This window comes from Phalacrocorax carbo, chromosome 6, assembly GCF_963921805.1.
Source record: "Phalacrocorax carbo chromosome 6, bPhaCar2.1, whole genome shotgun sequence".
Lineage (NCBI taxonomy): Eukaryota > Metazoa > Chordata > Aves > Suliformes > Phalacrocoracidae > Phalacrocorax > Phalacrocorax carbo.
The window spans coordinates 42,262,281-42,284,449 of record NC_087518.1 but is presented as its reverse complement, the minus strand read 5'-3'; the positions used below and the strand labels follow the sequence as shown (position 1 = coordinate 42,284,449).

The following is a 22,169-nucleotide window of genomic DNA, read 5'->3' as shown; positions in this document are numbered from 1 at the left end:
CAGTTCATAAGAAAGAGGCCAACAGATTTGTTAGATAAAAGGGCTGTTCCCAATACCTAAGCCCAACCCCTGCATCCACCTCATCACTTCCCTGACAACTGAGTACTTGCTGTAAGTAAAGGTAATTATGGTATTTGTTCCATTTGCTCTCACGGAATGGAGACTCTCGAAAGAAACTCAGTTTCTGAATAGATTTACTTATAAATTCATTCAGTTCACTTAATAAATTTCTGCTTAGCCAGTTCACGAGACTTACTTTTCCCAGAAAAGGTATAACGACATTTCTTCCCTGCAGGTGAGCAAAAAGTTGGGCTGAGAAAAAAACCTATGTTTTTTAGGTTAGAGTTTTCACAGTCAGAAAAATCCACAGATATATTCCTGAAAATATACATCTGAAGTCTGGTGTATTGCCCTTTTCCCAGAAGACCCCAAAGGAGGAGGAAGGATAGGTAGGAGACACACACCCAAGTATGTCTAAAGGTCAACACAACACAATACAATCGTATTCTACTTTATTTCAGAATGAGGTAGAAATATATTGTAAACTTGATTTACCCTCACTCACAGCAACCCACCAGCAGTCCAGACCCAAGCTATTTAGTTGCTTACACACAAAGACTCAATACAAAGCCCAAACTCAAACTGACATGAATTGGGATAAACTGTGGAATATTATGTTCTTACCATTTTATCTGCTTTGAGAAGGAACTCTGCTTATTAAGGAGGCATCTGTACTTTGCAACATTCTGAAATGGGATTTTATGTTTCACTGTACATACACTGTATTCAAAAAATTGGATTGGCGAGCAGGAACTCAGTATTACTTCGTCCCCGATCTCTCCAGCTTTGCTTTCATTAGTAATTTCAAGTGGCATTAAATGAAAATCCATTAAGTTAACCCTGATCTAGTCTCTTGGAGAGCCACCACTACTGTCGCAAAGAGCGCAAACTTCCGGCACTTGCATTAAAAACAATATGAAAGTTACAATGTTTAGAACTAAACTTAATAGTGGTGATCATACTTGCCCATGGGCTTGGCAGGATGAATAACACCACAGAAAATAAAGTATTTGTTATTTCATTATGAGGTACAGTCTGAAAATAGTTTTCCTTAACACTGCAACTATTTGATCTGCTATAACGCTTTCTTGTTTCTTGGACAGCAGACGGAGCCACGGACATGATTTACGTCAGTGTTTTTCTTTTTGGGAAGCAAAGTATTAGTCTAATTTGTAACAACCAGCTTAAGTAGCTTTCCTGCTCAGAATGTTATCTTCACTCCCTGAAACTCTGAACCTATTAAATTTTCCTTTAAAATATGCATATTGCAACCTACACATTTATTCTCAACACACATAAAGCATGTTTTGGACTGCAACATACCAACCAGATTTCATCTCTTGGCAGCTGCTTTACAGTTTGCTTACATTCTATTCAAAAACATTTTGTTTACTGTAAATGCTAGTCATGGACAAACAATGATGCTGTTTTTTGTGCTAGTCACACAAAATGATATACTGAGTCCTACACAATGCTGCCCATTGAGCAAGGAATGTTTTGTATTAAGTTGTTTTAAGTAGAGGTTGCTTATGTAAAGTAAATAAATTTCATGCCTCACCATGTGATGATAATGTGACATTCCATCTGTATCAAGCCACAGAACAGTCATAAGTTTTAAGTCTTGAGCATAACTAATTAAAAATAATTATGAAAAACCACATCCAAAACTAAAAAGCAAAGTAAAACATCTCCAAATGCTTTTCTTTATCACATACTTCTCCACATCTCCTACTACTGTATTTCCAAGACTGCAAAATTGAATTCATTCTTTATTAAAGCAAAATTGACATTGAAACATCATAAAAATTGGTCAACTTAAACTCATAACCCTAATTGCCAGCCTACTTTCACAAAATACCTCATTTCTCATCTAACAAGACTTGATATATGTTTAGCGTTAGGGGCTAGTTTCTAGAGCAAAGATGGAGCTATAAATGTATATCCTGGTGACCATTAAAAAGCAGTGCACAAAGGAAGCAATGACTTTAAAGTCAAAGTTTAAATCTGCAACGGCCCATCGTGTTCACCATTATCAGTGCCAGAGAGGGGCTGTGATCATTTGAACAGAAGGACATAGGGAGCTGTAAATCAGAAATAGCAGATTACACAAATGAGCCAAATTCCTTAAAAAGTGATGTCACTCCATTTTGCAGTAACCTGCTGGAGCTGAGGAAACCTAAGTTTGATCAATTTTCTTTCCTTTAAGAGAATTCCCCACAGCAGAAAGAACTTAGGCCTGTGGAAGAGCAGATACAACCAAATGCACAGGGGCTGCTTGTGATACGAAGCAGTCCTGCTGGCTGGGACAGCTGGCAGACAAAGCAGAAGAGATGCCATCACTGATTTTGATTCTGGTTTTGCTCCGTTTTAAGATAGAACACATGAAGATAACAGAAATATCAGAATATCAGTGGTGAATGTTTACTAATTTCACTGGGTGTGAGAGAAAAAAAAATCTTGTTTGTATCCCCCTGCCACTTTCCCAGCTAGACAAGGCACTAAAGTGGCTGTGTGGGCCATGCTACATTAAATGCCACCAACTTCAAATATTTTCACAGCACTAGTTATGAAGAAACCCAATAGTTAGGATTTCACAGTCCCCTGGAGTGTGCTAAATACCTCACAACACATGTAAGGTGAAAAAGGTTTTCCTGCAAAGACTGTATGCTACTTGGCTTATACACTGAAAATGCAGGGTGGGGGAAGAGAGTGAGGAGGAACAAGGATAACTGACACACATTAAAGGTATATGAACTCTCTAGGACCAGACTACACTTACTTCTAGGCCATGCCTCAAGTGCAAGACCATTAATGATTTCTTCTCCTTGCACGGTTTTATGCAGAAACACCCAATAGAATGAAAATAGCTGAAAAGATGAAATTTACATGAGAGTAGTGCGAAAGTTTTGGCTAGCCTGCATGCTTAAAGAAACATATTTGATTATCATAATTCTCACATACTAAAGGTTACCCAACTTATTTCAAGTGGAAAGAACTAAGAAGGAATCAACTAAAAGGAATCATCAAATAATCTGTTACACAGGAGTTGTAAAAAGTTTCTTACTTTGGGCAGGAAGGTTTCCATCGTTTCTTTTCAACAGCTGCAGTTCTTTTGCTTGACTCACTGAACAAATAAATAAATCAATATATAATATCAATATATATAATATCAATATAAAATCAATAGATGTTGCCCCAGAGATTTCAAAGAAAATAATATCTTTGCCTCCTTTTTCACTTTCAAAGCATTCGTATTTTCCTTCAAGCAATGACAAAACCAAAACCAAAACCACGACCCTTATCTATCCATTGTGGTCAAAAAATTAACTAAACATTTTCAAAATGAAGAGAATTTTGAGAAGTTGTGCTTACATGCCTCATACCACATTTTGTTCCCATTTTTGTCTTCTAGTGCTGACATAGTGCTTCGTTCCCAATTAAGAGCTGGGGGCGTGGGGAAAGATGATTCTTTCCCATTTTGAAAGCAACAAGAAGCTAACAGAAAGAGTGGATGTAACAGAAAATGTCGACAATAGGTCCGACATCTCATTTGGGCAGTCTTACTGCCCTATCCACAGTGTAGGGTAGGTAATGTAAACACAGACTATTTTCAGAAAACTTCATTTTGTATAAGAAAACATCTGGTAATATGCATGACAGTGGGAACTAGTACAGTGTATACACATGCAAAATAAAAACTGAATAAGCATTGGAATACAAGTCAGGAAAGGAATGGTAATTTAAACAACAGTAGCTGCGGGAAATGTGTGATGCATAAATTCCACTGCTGGGGCTCAAGCACCTCATGCATTAGAAGAGTCACAGTGCTCCTTGGTAAGAACAAATTCTCTGGCACCTGTGGCTTTACTGTCCACCTGTTTCCAACTGCGAAAAAAGGAGCGAAAAAAGGAGTCATCCTAGGTTTTGTTCTCCTATAGCTAGTTCCAGTGTTTTTACACTCTGCAGAAAACAGAGCAACCGGACAGGCTGTGGAATAATGTCTACCAGCACAACATCCCATTTGCTGCAGGTTAAGAAACTGTTCTATCTTCTTTGCATGCTTGTCCAAAGACTGGACACAGGGACTATGTATATACATATATTATTCGTATTCCCTGGTCAGCTGGAAACTAGATTATCAGTATGAAAAGTCTACAAGAACAAGGTTATATTTGCAAACCTTTGAGGAGAAGCAGTGATAGGTAAACGCAGTCTTGGACACCCACCTGTACGACAAACATGTCATGTGGGTACAGATAAAAGGTGTCGCTATTGTGCAAAGAAATGAGCAAACTGTTCTGAAGCACGAAGATTTGGGGCCCCTGTGGTGCCTACGGCTACCTTCCACCACTTTTAACTCTTGAAGGAGCGACCTGGTAAGGGAGATCTTTGCTTCTTCTCCCTGGAAACAATTAGGGTTTTTTTTCCTGCTGTTATACATAACACAAGTTTTTTGCATTAGAGTATTTCCCCTTCCAGTTGCAGAGGCAGTCGGGATGAGAAGCACGAATGCACTTTTCGCTGCTGAGGATTTGCGTCCCAAGAACCTCCGACTTAGAGTAACGATAAAAAGTTTCCCAAAAATGGACACAACAAAATTAAAATCTTTGGTTTTCTGGGTTCCTTTTGAAAAGTATTACAGATGCCCCATCTGTAAAATGCCCTTATCCCAACACAATAAGCAGCCCGTATGTCCATCATTTAAAGACACATGAATAGCAATTTTTAAAGCCTGGAAACCTATGTTCAGCCTAATCCTCCTAACAGGCAAACAAACAAAACTACTTCCTTGCAAAAAGAGAAGAAAGGCAATGCAATCAAAGTGCAAACGTTTAGCCTAATCACTAGCTAACTACCCACTAAGTATCTAACTATTTACATAAGAAAAGGTGTTGCTCTTACAAGTTTTTCCTCCCCATCTGTGACTGTGAGTTAGAAGAGTGGGCCGTTGGGGTCGCCTTTCTTTTATGTCCCTGGTTGGATGCACAAGCACATTTAAGGTGCATTTGTCCTGACCAAAGAACTCACGCATCAGAGTCCTGGGGTGTAACGCTCCATTATAACACAGAGTGGGGTATGACGCTAGGAAATGTTTGGAGTGATCATTGTTAAATTGTTATAAAGGGGATAATTATTGAAAACCCTCCTTACTTAGCATTTGGGTTTTCTGCACTTCATCACTCAAGGCACAAGACAAGTCCGAGACACCAATAATATTTTCAAGCTCTCTACTGCCCTCTAAAGCCTGGAAAAAAAAACAAAATTAAAGACGTTAAATCTCGTTCCCAAACTACCTGCAATCTACAACTTATTAAAAACATCTGAAAGAAAGAACTTTTGGAAATTTTTCATAAGGTCTAAATTATGCACGAGACTCCATCTCACAAAGTCAACGGGACTAAAAAGTTTAAGGGTGTGAGAACATCGGCTACTTTTGAAAATGGCATTCAGGTGCCTTTTAAAGTGTTACTTTAAAATCTCCTGCTGTTTACGCTTCGTTCGTAAGTCTTCGGCTGTTTAAACAGATAACACTTGATCCCCAGAAAAGCAATCTTGGCACATGTACAAGCTTGCTATAATATGTTAGTAAAATGGAAATCTACAAGCATTTAAGATTCTATTGAACACCCTCCTCAGCATTTCATGGTAGAATTAAAATCATACACTATAAATCTCAGGAGACACAGAAAGGATTTTTCAATACAGTTTTCCAAATAAACATTTCAATTAAAATATTTTAAATTAGTATCAGTCTTTTTTGTAAATAAAACATTGTCAGATCACCTATAAAAGTAGAATAAATCAATGCAATACTTTGAATACACTGAATTATTTCTCAGATATTGATATACAGCAATGAACCTTGTGCTAAATTTATTCAGGAAACCAAATGTGAATAAAACAGAAAAGTGATTTGCATTTTAGCATGTATTAAACAGACTATTAAATGATGATACATTAGAGGTAAATTAAATTGTACAATCACTTCAACACAAAGGAATATTTAAACTTCAGGGACATAAAAATCTATGCAGTAATGATTCACACTCCAAATTATAAATAATAGTTGATAACTACTTCATATGCTTTTATTCATCTACAAAACGAGGAGTGATACAAATTAAAAATGGTGTATTTGGAGAAGAAACTTCTCTAGTTTTTTTTAAAAAAGTCTCTACTAAGTTCTGCGGTTTTTTGCATTTCCTGGATTTTGAAGTCCAGCTTGCCTGGTTTCAAGTATTTTATTTGCTTGCTTATTTCTTAAAACTCAAATATTGCATACAAGAGTTTCATTTTTATTTCAAGTCCTATAAGTAGATTAAAAAAAATCAGTGCAAACCAGACCTGTAGACTTTCCAGCTTTGCTCTTATTTTCACAGTTCTAACCAATGAACGTTTCACATTGGACTGCAATTCCATGAACCTGTATAAAAAGTTAAAATAAAACAATTTCAATTAGCCACACCACCACGCGCTGAAAATCGGTGTTTGCAACGTTTCCCAGAGTTTCTTCACATTGTAATCAGGATGCATCTAGATAAGCTGTGAACAGGTGGGCTGTGCAACCTGACTGTGTCATGTAACACCAAATATAACTTGCCTTTGGTTAGGATTTATATGCGAACCGCCAAATAAAAAAATAATCATAATTTTAAGGACAGGAATGCAGGTTCAGCAATATTAGAGGATTTTCTTATGATCGTGCAGGAAGGCAATGGTAAAAACAGGAATTTAACTCATTTGTTCCTCAGAGCAGGAATTGAATGAAGAGGACAAGCTCCCCAAACACACGGACTGTAAGACTGTATGACACTGCTTGTAGCCATAGGAAACCTGAGAAGTTAAAACCGATCCCAATAGAGACAACATCACATGATGTTATTTGTTCAACTTTGTTGTACTGTCTCCCCTTTTAAGTCACAAATGTGTTTTAGTACCAGCGTAATGATGGTCAGCTTTCAGGGTTTAATGGGTTCTGCAATAAAAACTAAAACAATATCGAATCAGATTAGATATAAATGGCTGACTTTAATGCATGATTAAGGATTTGCGCTGAATATGTATTGAGAAAAAAAATCCTCCAATGAGTATTTAGGCTACTTTCTCTTTGAAGCAATTAAATATGCAAATCAAATGGAGGCAACAGAGAAATAACCTATTTACGCCTTCTTCCCACAGAAGGGAGGATCACCCTTATAAGAAGCCCCAACATTAGAAAGAGAACTGCAGTATGAGGAAAACTTAGCACTGTTGCATTTCAACACGGCAACAGAAGGCTATGCGGAAAAGAAAATGCTAGTGTCAGTGTACTGTACAATGTATCTTCCATCTGTAAAAATAGAGTGTATGGAAGTTCACATGAATATTTCCATGTAGGTGTTAGTTTATAAATGTGTTTTACTAGCATGCGACCAACTGCTAGTCTTCTGAAAATCTTGCAATTTTTTAAAAACATACTGAATTATTGAATGCAAACATTTACAGGTCAATGAAGACTATGATTACTCAAATTGTTCTGCAATTCAGGGTTATTATCACTAGGAAACGAGTCCATATGTGTTGACCAAGGGGTTTACTGAACCACAACCCCCCCCCCATTTAATCAAGTTACAGCTTTCCACTGGTATAACTGTACGATCTTACTTTTTTCTACCTAACATGCCATCCAAACAATCCTACTTCTGTCAAGCTCCATCACTTAGAAGATACTGTCGTACAACAAAGAAATTTCAAGCTAATGGTGGGTGAAATCATCCATTAGAAGAAAAAAACCCAACAAACACATTGAGACTTCAAGTGCAATAATCAAAAGGAAGAGCTACAACTTCAAACATAAGAAACATAATATTTAGTTGAGTAAATATCACAAATATTATTTGTTAGTAAAAAAGAAATGCATGCATAACATACCTAGCCCCAAGAGGATTTTAATCTGGGACACCAGGTACAACTGTGATACAAATATTTAATACATACAACAGAATACAGAAGTAGAATAACAGAATCAACATCTACTTAAGCATACGATGGAAGAAACCCCTCAAGCACAAAACCCTAACTCTTTAATGTTGGTTAACCTGCATGAATACTGCACTAGCATGGTGATACTTCTTCGAATGACAGAAGCTGCAGCACAGCAGTTGCGCTCTGCCTTCAATATCAACGGGACTTACAGCATGACCTGTTGTCAGAAGCAGGAACAGAAGGAAAGTACAAAGAAGCTGGCCAACAAAGGAGTATGTAGGCCACTGAGGTTTGCATTACACTGAGAGATGAGCTCTTAGTGACAAACTGGGGTAACAGGAAATGCACCTCAGAATTTGGAGAGAAAGTATGCCAGACCTACAGACAGGAGAATTTACATAACAAATTGAATTGGATGCACAGGTACTGGGCCTGAATGAAATAAAGGACAGTCACATTACACAGAATGATAAAAAAATACATAATGCTGTAGAAGAGAGGTGATGTGGTACAGCCATGTTGGTGCTGAGCTGTGATTTAGACTTTCTTGGATAGATATCGAAGATATTTATTAAGATTCCACCAGAGGACAAGTTGAAGCATCAACTAAAAAGGCAGGACAACACAACAGGATAACAAGATTTCAAGAAGAAAAATGTAGAAAGTGTTGAAGAAGAATGAGAATAAAAATTTTTTTTTAAAAAATTTGCTAATAAGAGATTACAAGAATCTCTGGTGAATGCAATTTCAGTTGAGTAAAAAAGATGGAAATGGATGCAGGACTATCTAGGATAATATTCTATTAGCAGCAAGAAGTATGAACATGCTCATTGAGAAAGGAAACTTTCAGATTTTTAGCTAGATGAAAACTTAAACTCAAAGTAGTTTTACTGAGCATATACAATATCCATATCAAAAAAACCTTTTAACTTCCAGCACTTCTGAATTAGGTAACTTCCCATAAAGATGAAAAGCATCCCTAATACAATCCAGCTTACAGGCATTCACAGCTTTCCACTTTTTCACCAAGTTCTATCATGGATGAAAAAAATATTTCCTTTGTCTAATGGTTAGGAGTGGATGTGTTTATTTTGGCTGAAATACATTACAAATTTAGCCTGACACCCACTGTTGGCACAGAAAATTTCAGTTCAGTTTTCAGCTGAGATTTGGCAATGTTATAAACAATTAAAAATGTTTTTCATAACAGAAAAGATCAAGCAATACTAACAAAATGAGACACTAGCAGCCTTACTTCTAACACATCTTCTTTTCTTATCACATCTTACCACTTCTTCCTCACATCTATCGAGTTTAGGAAAGCAGTTTATCAGATACTTCACCTGAAACATTTATTTAAGTGCTTTACTCGCTGTGGACTGCCCGAAGTCCATTAATGTCAGGAAGCTTATTGCCTAAAATAAGATTATGGCAGAAAAGACAAGAATTTTAAAAGATTTTGCAAAGCAAATGTAAAGTTTCACCAGGATCATCTGTGGCTAGTTTTTAAGCAAAAAGCATCCTGCATTACTGGTCCTGTACCTTTGGCAGTTAATGCTTCCAAAAATAAGATAAATAAATGTACACTTTCAGAAAAGTCTGGAAAGGCAAAACATACCTTCCTTTCAGTAGTTTAATTACGATACCTCATTGTGTAGCACTATGAGCGTGACTCCTGTAACTGGCAGTGTCATTTGCCCCACGCTACCAATGAAAGACCAAACTGGCTGGACAGTTGTATTGCAAACCCGACATTAATGTGTACCTATAACTGTAAGCCTGCCATTCAGTGCCTTTGAACATCCAATCGTGTGGAATTAGAAGTATTAAAAATAATAGCTATTAATTTAATTATTTATGAAATATTAATCTTTGATAAGTAAAAAATCATGGCACTGCACCCACAACGCACTTAATATACTTACGCATCCTCCTCTGTTTGAGGCTGCCCTCTTCTGGATAATCTGCTTTCTGAACCATTCTGGTCAGTTCCTTCTCCTAGGAGGTTCACAAGAAAGAAAAGAAACAATGAGGATGAAAAAAAGATATCAAGTATTTAAAACACATGAAAAAGATGTTAGTATGAACCCTGACTGTTCAACGATCTTTTAGAAAGAAAAAAACCCCAAAACTCACTTATGAAGCAGGACAGATTCCCTTGTAATGAAACACACTAAGTTCACTGTAATGTACTCTTTCATAATTTGACCTCTCATCAATTCACATTACATTTATATTTGTGGAAACCTTGGGGTTATTGTATTAATAAATGGAAGATAGTATAATTCTGACATATAGTTACTGTGCTCTACTCAGAAGCTTTTTATCCTATTAACTGCCTAAATACAGCATATTAGCACAGGACATTGTCATGAAAATACTGTAATGACTGTGCAATGAAACCTCTATTTTCCTTTAATAAAAACTGCCTGGCCCAAAACTCCATCTTGTAAACAACTACAAAGAGAAACTGCAAATTACTTCCAAAGGCACTGACATGTTATATTGACAATATAATATTCTAGCTCATCATATGACGAGGCATGATAAATCATATGCCAGTTGCTATTATTCTGCATGGTGAATCATATTTCTACATTTCAGTGCACTGATATTTTGAGCAGATGCGTGTTTTTGTGAGGAAACAGGAATAGGATATTACCACAAAAGTCCATTCCCATGGATTTCTTAATAAAACCTAGGCTTACGTGTGGTGCTTGTAAATTGGTGGGCTGCCTTTCTGTCATTGTAGGTTGGGCATTCTTAAATGAGCAGATTCCAAGATAAGTGTCTAACACAGACTGCTCTCCCAAAGTAGGTGGACAGGCAGATGTTTTCAGTGATACTGATTAAATTAAGAGTTAGTGCTGCACTAAAATAACATCTTTGGCTCACTGCTGCTATCTACTTGGGATTGTTCAACAGCCACTTACAACGGCCTTGTGTATATATAACAATACACCTTGGATCACAAAAGACTTCGTGAATTTCCATCGATTTACACAGCTTATCACAACGTATACAATTCAGACAGAAATCATATTAGAACAAGAGCAGATGAAAATTTTATCTTGTGTATCAATTACTGTTGTTTTTAAAGTCAGTACATTAGCTTGTCAATTCTGCTTGCTCTCCAATTAGCATATGAGGAGAAAAAAGTACTGCATCCCTCCTGACTAGTACTTCAAAAACAGTATATACTGTCACATTTGATAGGATCCCACAGTACAATCGTCTTTGGTGAATCTACTGAAACTAGTGAGGCCATAACTATTCATGATATTGTGGTCCACACAATCTATATGGTCACCTTTCAACACTTTGTTTTATCTGTCTAGGTTCTAGCAATAAAGAAGCCACATCTGAATAGCAGAAATTATTTCTGTTTAGTTGTGACTGAAGTTAAAGACATCACATAATGTGGAGTTTTAGCAACTTCCACCTCAGGAATTTCCCCCTGAACAGCATCAGTTACACACTCAGTCTCTCATCTTCTCCTGCAATGTAAAAGCTCCCTTTTTTGGACACAGTTCTATTCTCCAGTATAGCAGATTTCTTTTGGATCTGATACTCATTAAAGACAAAATGTGGAGGTGTATGCACACATACGAAGGGGGAGAAGCATAATTGTGTATTCATTCTTTTTTTTCCTGAAAAATGTTTTCCCCTTAGACAATGAGATCATTAGAGCATTTGACAATTAGTGACTTAGAACTGGATACCAGTAATTCAGCTTTAGAGTTCACTGAACTTGTAGCTTTTCAGGCTATACTAATCTATCCAAAACACATGAAAGGTGATTTTTTCTGGTGCCAAAGAAGTTTACATGGTGTTTTAAATTAGTTTTTAGCTACTGTCCCTCCAACAGATGCATACATGTTCTTACAAATGCTTCATATTGAACAGCTGTTATTGTAAGGTGAAATTCACCTTTAAGTGAAAGATTTGGAAGAAACTTCAACAGGTCTTTACCATGGCCTTAACAAATCCATTGATCCTAGAACAGACCCTCTGGAATGAGGTGCTTTTCACATGTCATTGCAATACATCTCCTTTCTGACATAGGACTCAAAAAAAGAGACCACAGTAAGGATTAAACACTTAGATTTCTTTTTGCTAGATCTAAATTATTACATACAAGTATCAGCACTCAAAGATAAATTAACTTTTAATGTAAATATTTTGTAAAACATTGACAAATACCTCAGAATGACAAGGTGCTATAAAAGTTTAAGCTGTTCCACTACAGTAGCTAAAGGTTAAGACCCCAAAAGATTTCATCTTAAATATATGTATTCGTTGAACTTGCATATGAATCAGCCATCAATTATGAAACAGATACTACTTTTAGACCAGTGCTATGGAATAGTGGAACCCTGAATTGATTTGAATAAAAATGAATCGATTTAAAATAAATCTTAAAAATATGTTAGTCAACAATGATTAAAAACTAGTGAAGATTTAGTATTGTGTTATTTTAGAAATTTATGTCATAAATGGGTTGTGAGATTTTGGGTAGTTAGGCAATACATGAATTATCAGGCAGACCAATAGGACATACATTGGACAACATCATAAAGTCACACTATCTTATAATTGGGTTGGTTCACATCTTCTCCTAAAATAAATGTTACTTTTGAACAATCTTAGCATTCTGTAGGTATTTAGTCTTTTTTGAGGCACTCTTCCACACTGTTATTCAAAAGAAAGTCATGTTCATAAGACAAGCAATTTCTGTCTCCTCAGTGAGATAGATGCATGCAACTGTGTACTTCGCACAATGCAAAATAAGTTTTCATAGCTAACGGCATTAATTTTGTAATAATTTGCATTCTGTTGTTTTCTTACATATTGGTCACAGAAAATAGAATGTAGATTATACTCTAACACCTCACTTACAGGTGATATGTATAATCTATTAAAACACTAAAACACTTGAAATAAAAGACTCTTTTCAGAAGGAGAAAAGACATTGTGGGTTTAAAAGGACAACCTAAAACCTGTGGTATAAGAGGAAGCCTTATATACCACCATCTTGTAGCTATATGAACACAGGAAAAATAAAAAGATGACTAGTACTACATTACTGGGTAATTATCCATCTAAATGTCAGCTATGATCACGTGATCAGTCTTTTAATAGGCAAAAAGAATGTTCCCCTATGTCCATACTTATCATCAGTATGGAAACACAGTACATGTTCACCTTTCCCATTGACATCCTAATACACAGGCATTTTAATACAAGACATTTTGCCCCCTTTTTTCTTTCACCTAAGAGATACGGTATATAATGCAAATGCACAGATGCTGAAAAAGTTTTAAAACTTGTAGTAGATTTACACGTTTGTGTATTATCATGTGTTGTGTCACCAAAAATGCATCGACTAAAACTAAAGGAAAGAGGTCATTAAAGCAGGTAATTACAAACATGTCGGGGTGTTGAAGAGAACATATATGAAGAGCCATAGCATTTCTAACTCTGTATCTGACTGCTATCATTATATACATTTTGAAAAGCTTTTTGTAAAGGTAAGTGTTAAAGTGCAAGTGGATATCCAGCCAGGCTGAGGTATAGTTTCATATCCTGAAGACAGCCACAAAATTAAGATCTGCGTTTATACATTAAAAAGTTGAAGGTTTTTTTTCGGAACTGCTTTTGTACGTGGCAACACTAACAGAAAACTTACTGCTCCCAGTGCCTTAGACTGTAGTCAACAGGGACATGTTCTAATCTGATTCTTCCCTCAGGATATAGGCAATCTTAATTCAGTGATCATCAGCAGCTAGGTATTACACACGTCACTTTTCTTGAATCTGAATACTCATTGCTCCATTCTGGGTGAGAATGTAGGATCCCACATCATGACAAAATAATTAACTGAAGTATGATATGAGCTGACCTTTCCATGACATGACAGAGGCCAGTACAGGCATACCAATAGATTGCACCAACAACAGTCATATCTCTGATCTGTCGGAGAATGCCTATTGGCAGCTCTTCTCCTTGAAAGGTTTCTTTGTACAGGATGAAGAGATTCATATTTATCATGAGGGAAAAAAAAAGATACTTAGGGTCTTCATTTCATCCAGGAACTCCCATCAAATCCTGAGACTGGTGTAGGAGTTAATACATGCAAACACAAAATTACCTTCTTAGTGATGCAAACAGAGACTGCCATAGAAATCTGACCTGGGAATACTTTGAAAATACCTTTCTCTTTGTAGAAAAATAGAGTAGATAAATTTATGTCAAACTTATGTCAAAGACGTAAGTTCCGTAACAAACTAAGTCAGAATGCTGCTCACTGGAAGAGTTACTTTTCACTGTAAGAGGAAAGTTGAAAATGGTGGGGTTAGACTGTTATCTAACTTGGCTTAAACTCCACAGAGAAAATTCAACACATAACCAGGGATATCTGTGGGAATACTTAAGACAATTCTTTAAGCAACTTTGTTGAAGAGGAAAATAACCCCAAAGAAAAACTATTTATAGCCTTTTAAGAATGCAGGATCAATACTTTAAAGGGCTGGTTAAATGTCACTACAGATTTCTGGATGTGAAGTAAGTGGGAGTATGGAGATACCCACCATGACAAATAATCATCATCTTAGGAATCAAGAAGAAGCCATGAGTTTAGAGAGGTGGAACTGTTCACAAGACAGGGTTGGCACTGTGGCAAAGATCCTTACTTTCTGGTAGACAGAGGCTTACCCCTTCCATCCCAAACCAGGAAGTACATAAACCAGGCCTTTCATTGCAACACCTCAACATAGCTCTCAAAAGGCCGCAAAATTAAACATGCATCAACTGCTTATATATCAAATTTTGTGCAGGCAAGGGTGTTCTAAAATTCAGGTCCTTTCAGTATACCAGGTTTGCACAACTAGTTGAGATATGCTATCATTCACTGAAAGAATAGGGTGAAATTAGTATAATTCTTCCTCCAAAGGCTTCTTGGAAGGTCAATGTTTGAAACAGTCATTTTTGTACTAGTTCCAGGGGCAAATGCCCAGTTTGAAAGCACAACACTGGTGGAGAACGGCAGCTATTCCGGGTAGAACTGGAATCAGCAGAGACTTGGTAGCAAAGTTGTGAATATTCCCACTGGCAGCAAGTGTTCATGAAAAACCTGACTATGTTAAAACTGTGACAAACAGGTAATGAAGACACAAAGCCAGGTCATAATGAAGACAGGCAGCATGATAAAGAATTAGGATATAGCTGCTTCTGTTTAGTTTCCTAGCATGACTACTAGTTAAGAAAAAACAAAACAAAACTTCCACACACAGGCCTGTAACTATGCATAGCTATAGTGCCAACAAAACACCCAATAGGTCCATGCTTCCTCAGGTACTCCGCTATTTTTAATAAGGAAAAGGGATGTAATGCTTACAGATTATAGTATTTTCAGCTTGAAAGCTTCCAATAATTTTCATTTTTTGGTCAGCCAGCTTTGACAGAATCCCAAAATTTCTTGATCACATTCCTTTAAAAATACATAAAATCCCTTTTTTTCCTGGGGTAAAAATTTACTTTTGCAGACCCATCATGAGAGCATATGGTGCAACAGCTAGTGCAAAAATCTGCAGACATCTAGATAAATTTCAAACAGTGGCTATTCTATCCTGCTCAGAATATTTCTACTCATCGTAATTCATGAATGTTAGTGAGGCCTCAATTACTGCACATAAATTCCAAAATATATGGGGCATAAAAAGCTCTTTAACCCAACAAAAAGGCATAACAAGAACTGATGGCTGAAAATTAAAGCCAGACAACTTCAAAATCAGACAGGAGAATTCTTTTTTTTAATAGCAAAGGTAATTGAACACGGAACTTGCTAACAGGGGAAGTGATGGATACTTGTTATTATTTTTTAAATAATTTGAAGTCTTCAAATGAAGACGTAACCATCTTCTAGGAATAGTACTGCAAGGAAATAAAAGCTTTTGGGCTCTGTGTGGGAAAGATGGCAAGAAAGTCGCTTTGTATTTTTTTTAAATATAAAAAGCCACACCAGGTGACCTAATGGTTCCTTAACACTTAAAAAGATCACAACCTATATAGCTGTAAAAGCAGGTTAGTCTACTGAAAATACACTTTTTTGAGCAGTCATAGTTTGCGTCAGAAACTGTGACTGTGTAACTAAGTGGACATACATCCTAAAGTGAATTGGAAATAATATAATTATAAAAAGGCATGTTTTCTGAGACCTAATGACATTCAGTGTTATGTTAGATTAATTAAAAATTGCCTTGAAATGCCTTACTAAAAAACAATAGTAAAAAATTACGTGAAAAAATGCAGAGCAAAAGCAGAAGAGTTAAACTAACTGAACTTGCCTTTTAGCTTTGATTTGATAAAATCTATGTGACTCAATATTCATACAAAAAGGTTCAGAGCTGAGAAATGCCATCTGTACGTACGTGTGCATACATGTGAGCATTTACCACTGGAAACCTGGAAGTCCATAAACCAGGTCTTGCACTGCAAATATCAACATAGTTCTCAAAAGGCCACAAAATTAAACATGCATCAACTGTACACACCCATTCTTTCCAGCTCTACTGATCAAGAGAGAGTCCAGACCTCAGCTGTGTATTATAAACAATGGATTGCACTGCCTTGCAAGAGTAAACAAGGACTTCCTTACAATAAGCTGAAGTAGCACGCAGCAACCTCAGAACACCTCCCCATATAATCCAAAGAACAAAGTCACTATCAGTAGCATGTACCAGTTCTGCCAGTGAAAGCTGGGACTTAGAAAGCAAGCAAACAAACACACGGTTGGAGGCCTGTAACTAGTGGTGTTCCCCAGGGGTCTGTACTGGGTCCAGTTCTGATCAACGTATTCACCAGTGACCTGGATGAAGGGATAGAGTGTACCCTTACCAAGTTCGCTGATGATACCAAGCTGGGAGGAGTGGCTGATACACCAGAAGGCTGTGCTGCCGTCCAGCGAGACCTGGACAGGCTGGAGAGCTGGGCCGAGGGGAACCTCATGGAATTCAACAAGAGCAAGGGCAAGGTCCTGCACCTGGGGAGGAACAACCCCATGCACCAGTACAGGTTGGGGGCTGACCCACTGGAAAGTGGCTCTGTTGAGAAGGTCCCAGGAGTGCTGGTGGACAACAAGTTGACCCTGAGCCAGCCATGTGCCCTTGTGGCCAAGAAGGCCAACAGTATCCTGGGGTGCATGAAAAGGAGTGTGGCCAGCAGGTCGAGAGAGGTTATCCTCCTCCTCTACTCTGTCCTAGTGAGACCACATCTGGGGTACTGTGTCCAGTTTTGGGCCCCCCAGTTTAAGAAGGACATCGAACTGCTTGAGCAAGTCCAGTGGAGAGCTACCAAGATGATCAGGGGACTGGAGCATCTCCCTTATGAGGAAAGGCTGAGAGACCTGGGTTTCTTCAGCCTGGAGAAGAGAAGACTATGGGGGGATCTCATCAATGCTTATAAATATCTAAAGGGTGGGTGTGAAGAGGATGGGACTGGACTCTCTTCAATAGTGCCCAACAACAGGACAAGAGGCAATGGGTACAAGTTGGAACACAGGAAGTTCCACCTCAATATGAGAGAAAACTTCTTTCCTGTGAGGGTGACAGAGCAGTGGAACAGGCTGCCCAGGGAGGCTGTGGAGTTTCATTCCCTGGAGACATTCAAAACCTGCCTGGATGTGTTCCTGTGCCCCCTGCTCTGGGTGTGCCTGCTCAAGCAGGGGGCTTGGCCGAGGTGATCTCCAGAGGTCCCTTCCCATCCCTACCATTCTGTGACATTGCTAGCATAAACATGTCTAACCAGTGGAATTAATGGAATTATTGACGAAAATGCCAGTACAGGATTTTTTTTTTGGCTGAGACAAAGTCAAACATGTTTAATATTGATCAACAGAAAGCAAAACTTGTTTCATAAAGTTGTTTCATAAACAACCCCAAGATATACACCAAAAAGATTCAAGCTTTAGAAATCAACATCAGCTTTTCCAAGAGATTAACATACTTTAGGAGGAAAAGAAATCAAACATACCACATGAGACATAAGTTACTAAATCAAGCTAATAACCAGAAAAATGTTGCAGTAAGAAAGACAGAATGTTCAACTAACCATTTGATGTGTGATTTCTGAGATTTTGTGCATTATGACTCATGGGAGACGAAAATGGACTCATTTGGCGTGTTCCTGTTGTTGGTGAGTATGAGTTTAGATTTTTCTGATTGGTCTTCAAAGGTGTTGCATCAGATGGCTAAAATGTAGCAAAAGACAAAGAATCTAGATGAATATTGGATAAAGAAGTACCTATGCCCAACCAAAGCTACAAGAGTTGTAAATGTCCCTTCTGCAAACTAAATACATTCTGGCCTTTCTTATCAGTAGAGTTACATATTGCACCCCAAACCAGACAAAGCCTCTCTGAATATTTAGTATCTGGTAATAGATTTTTCTAAGGAATTCCTAACTTTATGTACTCCCACATAGAAAGCCCATGTTGTATGTTGTGGTGGGTTGACCTTTGCTGGTTGCAGGTGCCCACCAAGCCTCTCTATCACTCCCCCTCCTCATTAACATTAGTTTTACTCAAAAAAATAAAAAGCCCTTCCAACAGTAGCCTCCCAATTTTCATAAACATGTGGTTTCCAGACATGTGGGTATTCTGGCATGAACGCTTGGGGGTTCCTTTTTTTTGGTTGTTTATTTTTTTTTATTTTCAAAAGCAGCTAAAAACTGGTATTATTTTTCCTATAGTACTGAGAATTTAAGACATATGAGCCATAAGCAAGTATTTTTAGATTTTAATTCTATCAAAAGATAGTTATTTCTAATAATTTTCTAAACAAGTGTTAATTAAAAAAAAACCCCATGCAAGTCCCTTAAATCCAAAATTTTGTCTCTGACTTAGGATTTCAATATGTCTATTGATATAAAAGGAGTTATTTAATCATGTCAAAGGAACTGTGCAGAGAAGTTTTCAGATGAACTAGTCTGCAGTTCTGAAATATTAACTGGGATTATCTGGGACATAATTCACAGTCTAGATTGGATGCTGAATTGCATCTCTGAGAAACTGGAATGTCACCGCACTACTACTATACAGAAGAAAAAAACCAAACCAAAACCACCGTTTGTTTGCACATAAAGGGCTTCAGCCCTAGCAACAACTTGATTCCAACTAAGTAGTCTAGCAGCTTTAAATAACACCATCAATACCTGTCAAAAATGAGACATACACAGAAACAGAACACAAGTAGCACTTAAAGGAGGCTCCACTGGCATCAGCAGCACCTTAATGTCATCTTGTGCTTTTAGAAACCACTGATCAAGTGGCTACAGGGTTTTTAGGCAACTGAAATTTAAATAATAGGCAATACACATACTACCAGACCTAGAGTACTTCACTGTTACATAACCAGCTGATCCAATAATTAAACAATAGACTGGAAGGTACACCATGTAGCAAGCTGGAAAACAGCTTTCCCATTCTTGCCTACCTTGCATTTCAAGGAGATAAAGTCAGCAGGCATGTAAACTGCTGCTTCCAATCAGCACAGCTGATTTCACTGTATTAACATCTGCCATGCAAAGAACAAGACATTTTGGGCAAAATCACTTTTTCCAGTCCCCTTCAAAATTTTCTCAAGGGGTTAAAGAAGGGCTTTCTAAATGCAGTGAAACTGACTTTTTTTTTTTTACAGTTTAGTGATTATTTTTTTTCTCTTGGACACATAGTATCATCAGAGCAAATCCCAAAGAAAACAGTATAAGAGATTCTTCATTTGTCAATTGGTTACAATCCTGGGGCTTTGAGTTTGAGGAGAAAAATCACGTATATCTCTTTTTGCAAGTGTAGCAAGCAAAGGAATGACTCATCCACTTCCCAAACAACCAGCCTTTTCTACCAACTGGAGCTTCATTCCATCTATAGAACTGCATAGCTATCATTTGTCTTCATGTCACTCATAACAGTCACTCAATTTCATACAGTATTTCTTCATTGGAAGCTTTACTGCATGTGATTATTCTGTAATCTCTTTAAGTTCCATTTATTATTGCATTTATTAATGCGAGAAAAAGTAAATGTGTAGGCATATTACACTGTTTCAATACCATGAATGAAATACAGGGTGAAGATCTGGGGTTTGTATTCATTAAAGAATGCACAGTACTTAAGCCAAGTTGAGGGGTGTGTGGGTGTGTGGAATCAGACAACTTGGTATTTGCACTTTGGTGAATGACATTTCAACTTCAATTTCAAATTAATAACTCATTTATACCCTTTTCATACTTAATCATACGTTGTCCTGTTTTTCTGGAATAAGACCCTCTTGCTACTCCTTTTCAAACCAGATTAAACAAGGGCATACAAATCTTCAAGTCCAGTAAGGATTCCTCAGTCGGGGAATCTCCTGCATGTGCTGGGAATAGGGTCCACTGGGGACATGGCTGAGAGCAAAGGCAGCCTGAGTCCAGATCACGGTACAAAACGGAAAGACGACTCTGAGAAGGCCCAAACCTCATAGGTTTAAGGTTTCACAAATATCCCCTGGAAAAATTAACTACAGCAATTTTAGATTTCAAAAGGGGTGTACAGGTGGCAAAATCAGTATTTTTAAGGCCAATAATCAGGTTCACCAGGTAACGTGAGAAAGCCACAAGTCATATTAGGATGTAAGTCATATCAGATCACAAAGCTACATATACAAAGGTAACTTAAAGCCTCTACAATCCAGCAGGAAGCCAGGACCTGGGAAAAAGCTACATTTCTGTCCTTAATTTATTCAGTAATGGAAACACTAGATTTTAAATAATTAATCTTAAATTGTTGAAGTGTTACAAGGAAACTTCTTCTAAAATGTATACCTTTACAGAGGCAATAAATACAAAACTAGGAATACGAGTTGTACCTAGAAATACAGATGCTGACACTTTCACAGAATGATACAGGTTCAAATAATAATTTCTGCAATCACATTTTAAAACAGAGTGACAGTACATTCAATTCTAATTCAGGTGAAGATAAAATACTGATTTATGCAGTGGCATTATACTTCCAGTGTTGCTTGCTATTCTACTTCTCATATATCTTACTGCACTTTTACGCAAAGCTGCAGTTTTCATGTTTTTCTTCTCCTACTCTGCCTTGAGTGGTTACCCTTAATTTAGAACTTGACAGTGTTAGGTTTGGTCATCAGTAATATGACTTACACCATATTTCAAAAGATTTAATTTGCTGCCCATTCACCTAGCTTTCTTATAGCGCCTGGAAACTACTATGTCTCGTTTCGGTCACATCAGCTGTTTATATTCTTTTTGCAGTCTATCAGTACTCAAAGAATACATGATGAAAATCTTCAGTCTGTTTATCACTAATATTTTGCCACATTCAAACAGGTTGAAGAAATGTTTCAAACAATCTTTAAATAAAATATTAATTACAGTAAAGTATCAATGCCACTTTAGGCATTTAAATGTCATCAAACCTTTTTTCTAACAGGGAGAATCTCCGATCTGCTTACACTTTTAGGATGTTTTTCCTGCTTGAACAGCAGTTACCTCAGCCACCATATTTCTGGATATGAACTGAGACTCCTCTGAGCAGCTACCTGGAAAAAGTTACTGTAGTACTTAGAAGGGCAGTACTTATTTGGCAGTAAGAATTTCTCTTCCAGGAAGAGGAGTCTTAGTCCAGCTATGATACCACACTAACATTACAAGATATAAAAATACTCATTTCAGATCTGTTAGTTCAGGCTTGCTTTGGGTAGTCAGCAGGTAGAATGAGGTCCTCCTGAATAACAGGAAAGAAATTGTAGAAACAGCAATAGACGTGACAGAGCTAAAATGGATACTTCGCACAAACCGCATGTGTTTATTACCTTACATTCTTTCTTACCTCCTATAATGTTATTTAATTATGGTACACTTTAAATCTTTGACATGCATCTGTTAGAGGCATTGTATGAGCAAACCTAAATTACTGAGATTCCAGTAAAAGTTTTTATCATTCAGATGGGCTTTTGTTATGCTTTTTGCTGCACAAGAACCTGAACGCAGGTAACCATCAAGTAACACTTTCTTTTTATCTTATGGGGAGGGGGCAGGGAGGGAATAGCTTTAAGGCAGAAAAAGAATTCCATGTAATTTCA

The 22,169-nt window shown here is 37.3% G+C and overlaps 1 protein-coding gene across 3 annotated transcripts in view; it reads right to left on the bottom strand.

Moving 5' to 3' along the window:
- The window catches only part of ITGB3BP (integrin subunit beta 3 binding protein), a 35,801-nt gene that overhangs the window by 8,371 nt on the left and 5,261 nt on the right, over positions 1-22,169 (bottom strand). For 2 of the 3 annotated variants that reach the window (XM_064454911.1, XM_064454910.1), the window contains 6 exons: positions 19,146-19,233; positions 18,133-18,271; positions 9,951-10,023; positions 6,406-6,484; positions 5,212-5,305; positions 3,125-3,184 (listed from right to left, as the gene is read on the bottom strand). In XM_064454911.1, coding sequence (XP_064310981.1) covers positions 3,125-3,184; positions 5,212-5,305; positions 6,406-6,484; positions 9,951-10,023; positions 18,133-18,271; positions 19,146-19,160 — 460 coding nt within the window. In that variant the 5' untranslated portion in view covers positions 19,161-19,233. The remainder of the gene's footprint in view (positions 1-3,124; positions 3,185-5,211; positions 5,306-6,405; positions 6,485-9,950; positions 10,024-18,132; positions 18,272-19,145; positions 19,234-22,169) is intronic. The other variant, XM_064454909.1, reaches the window with a different exon arrangement.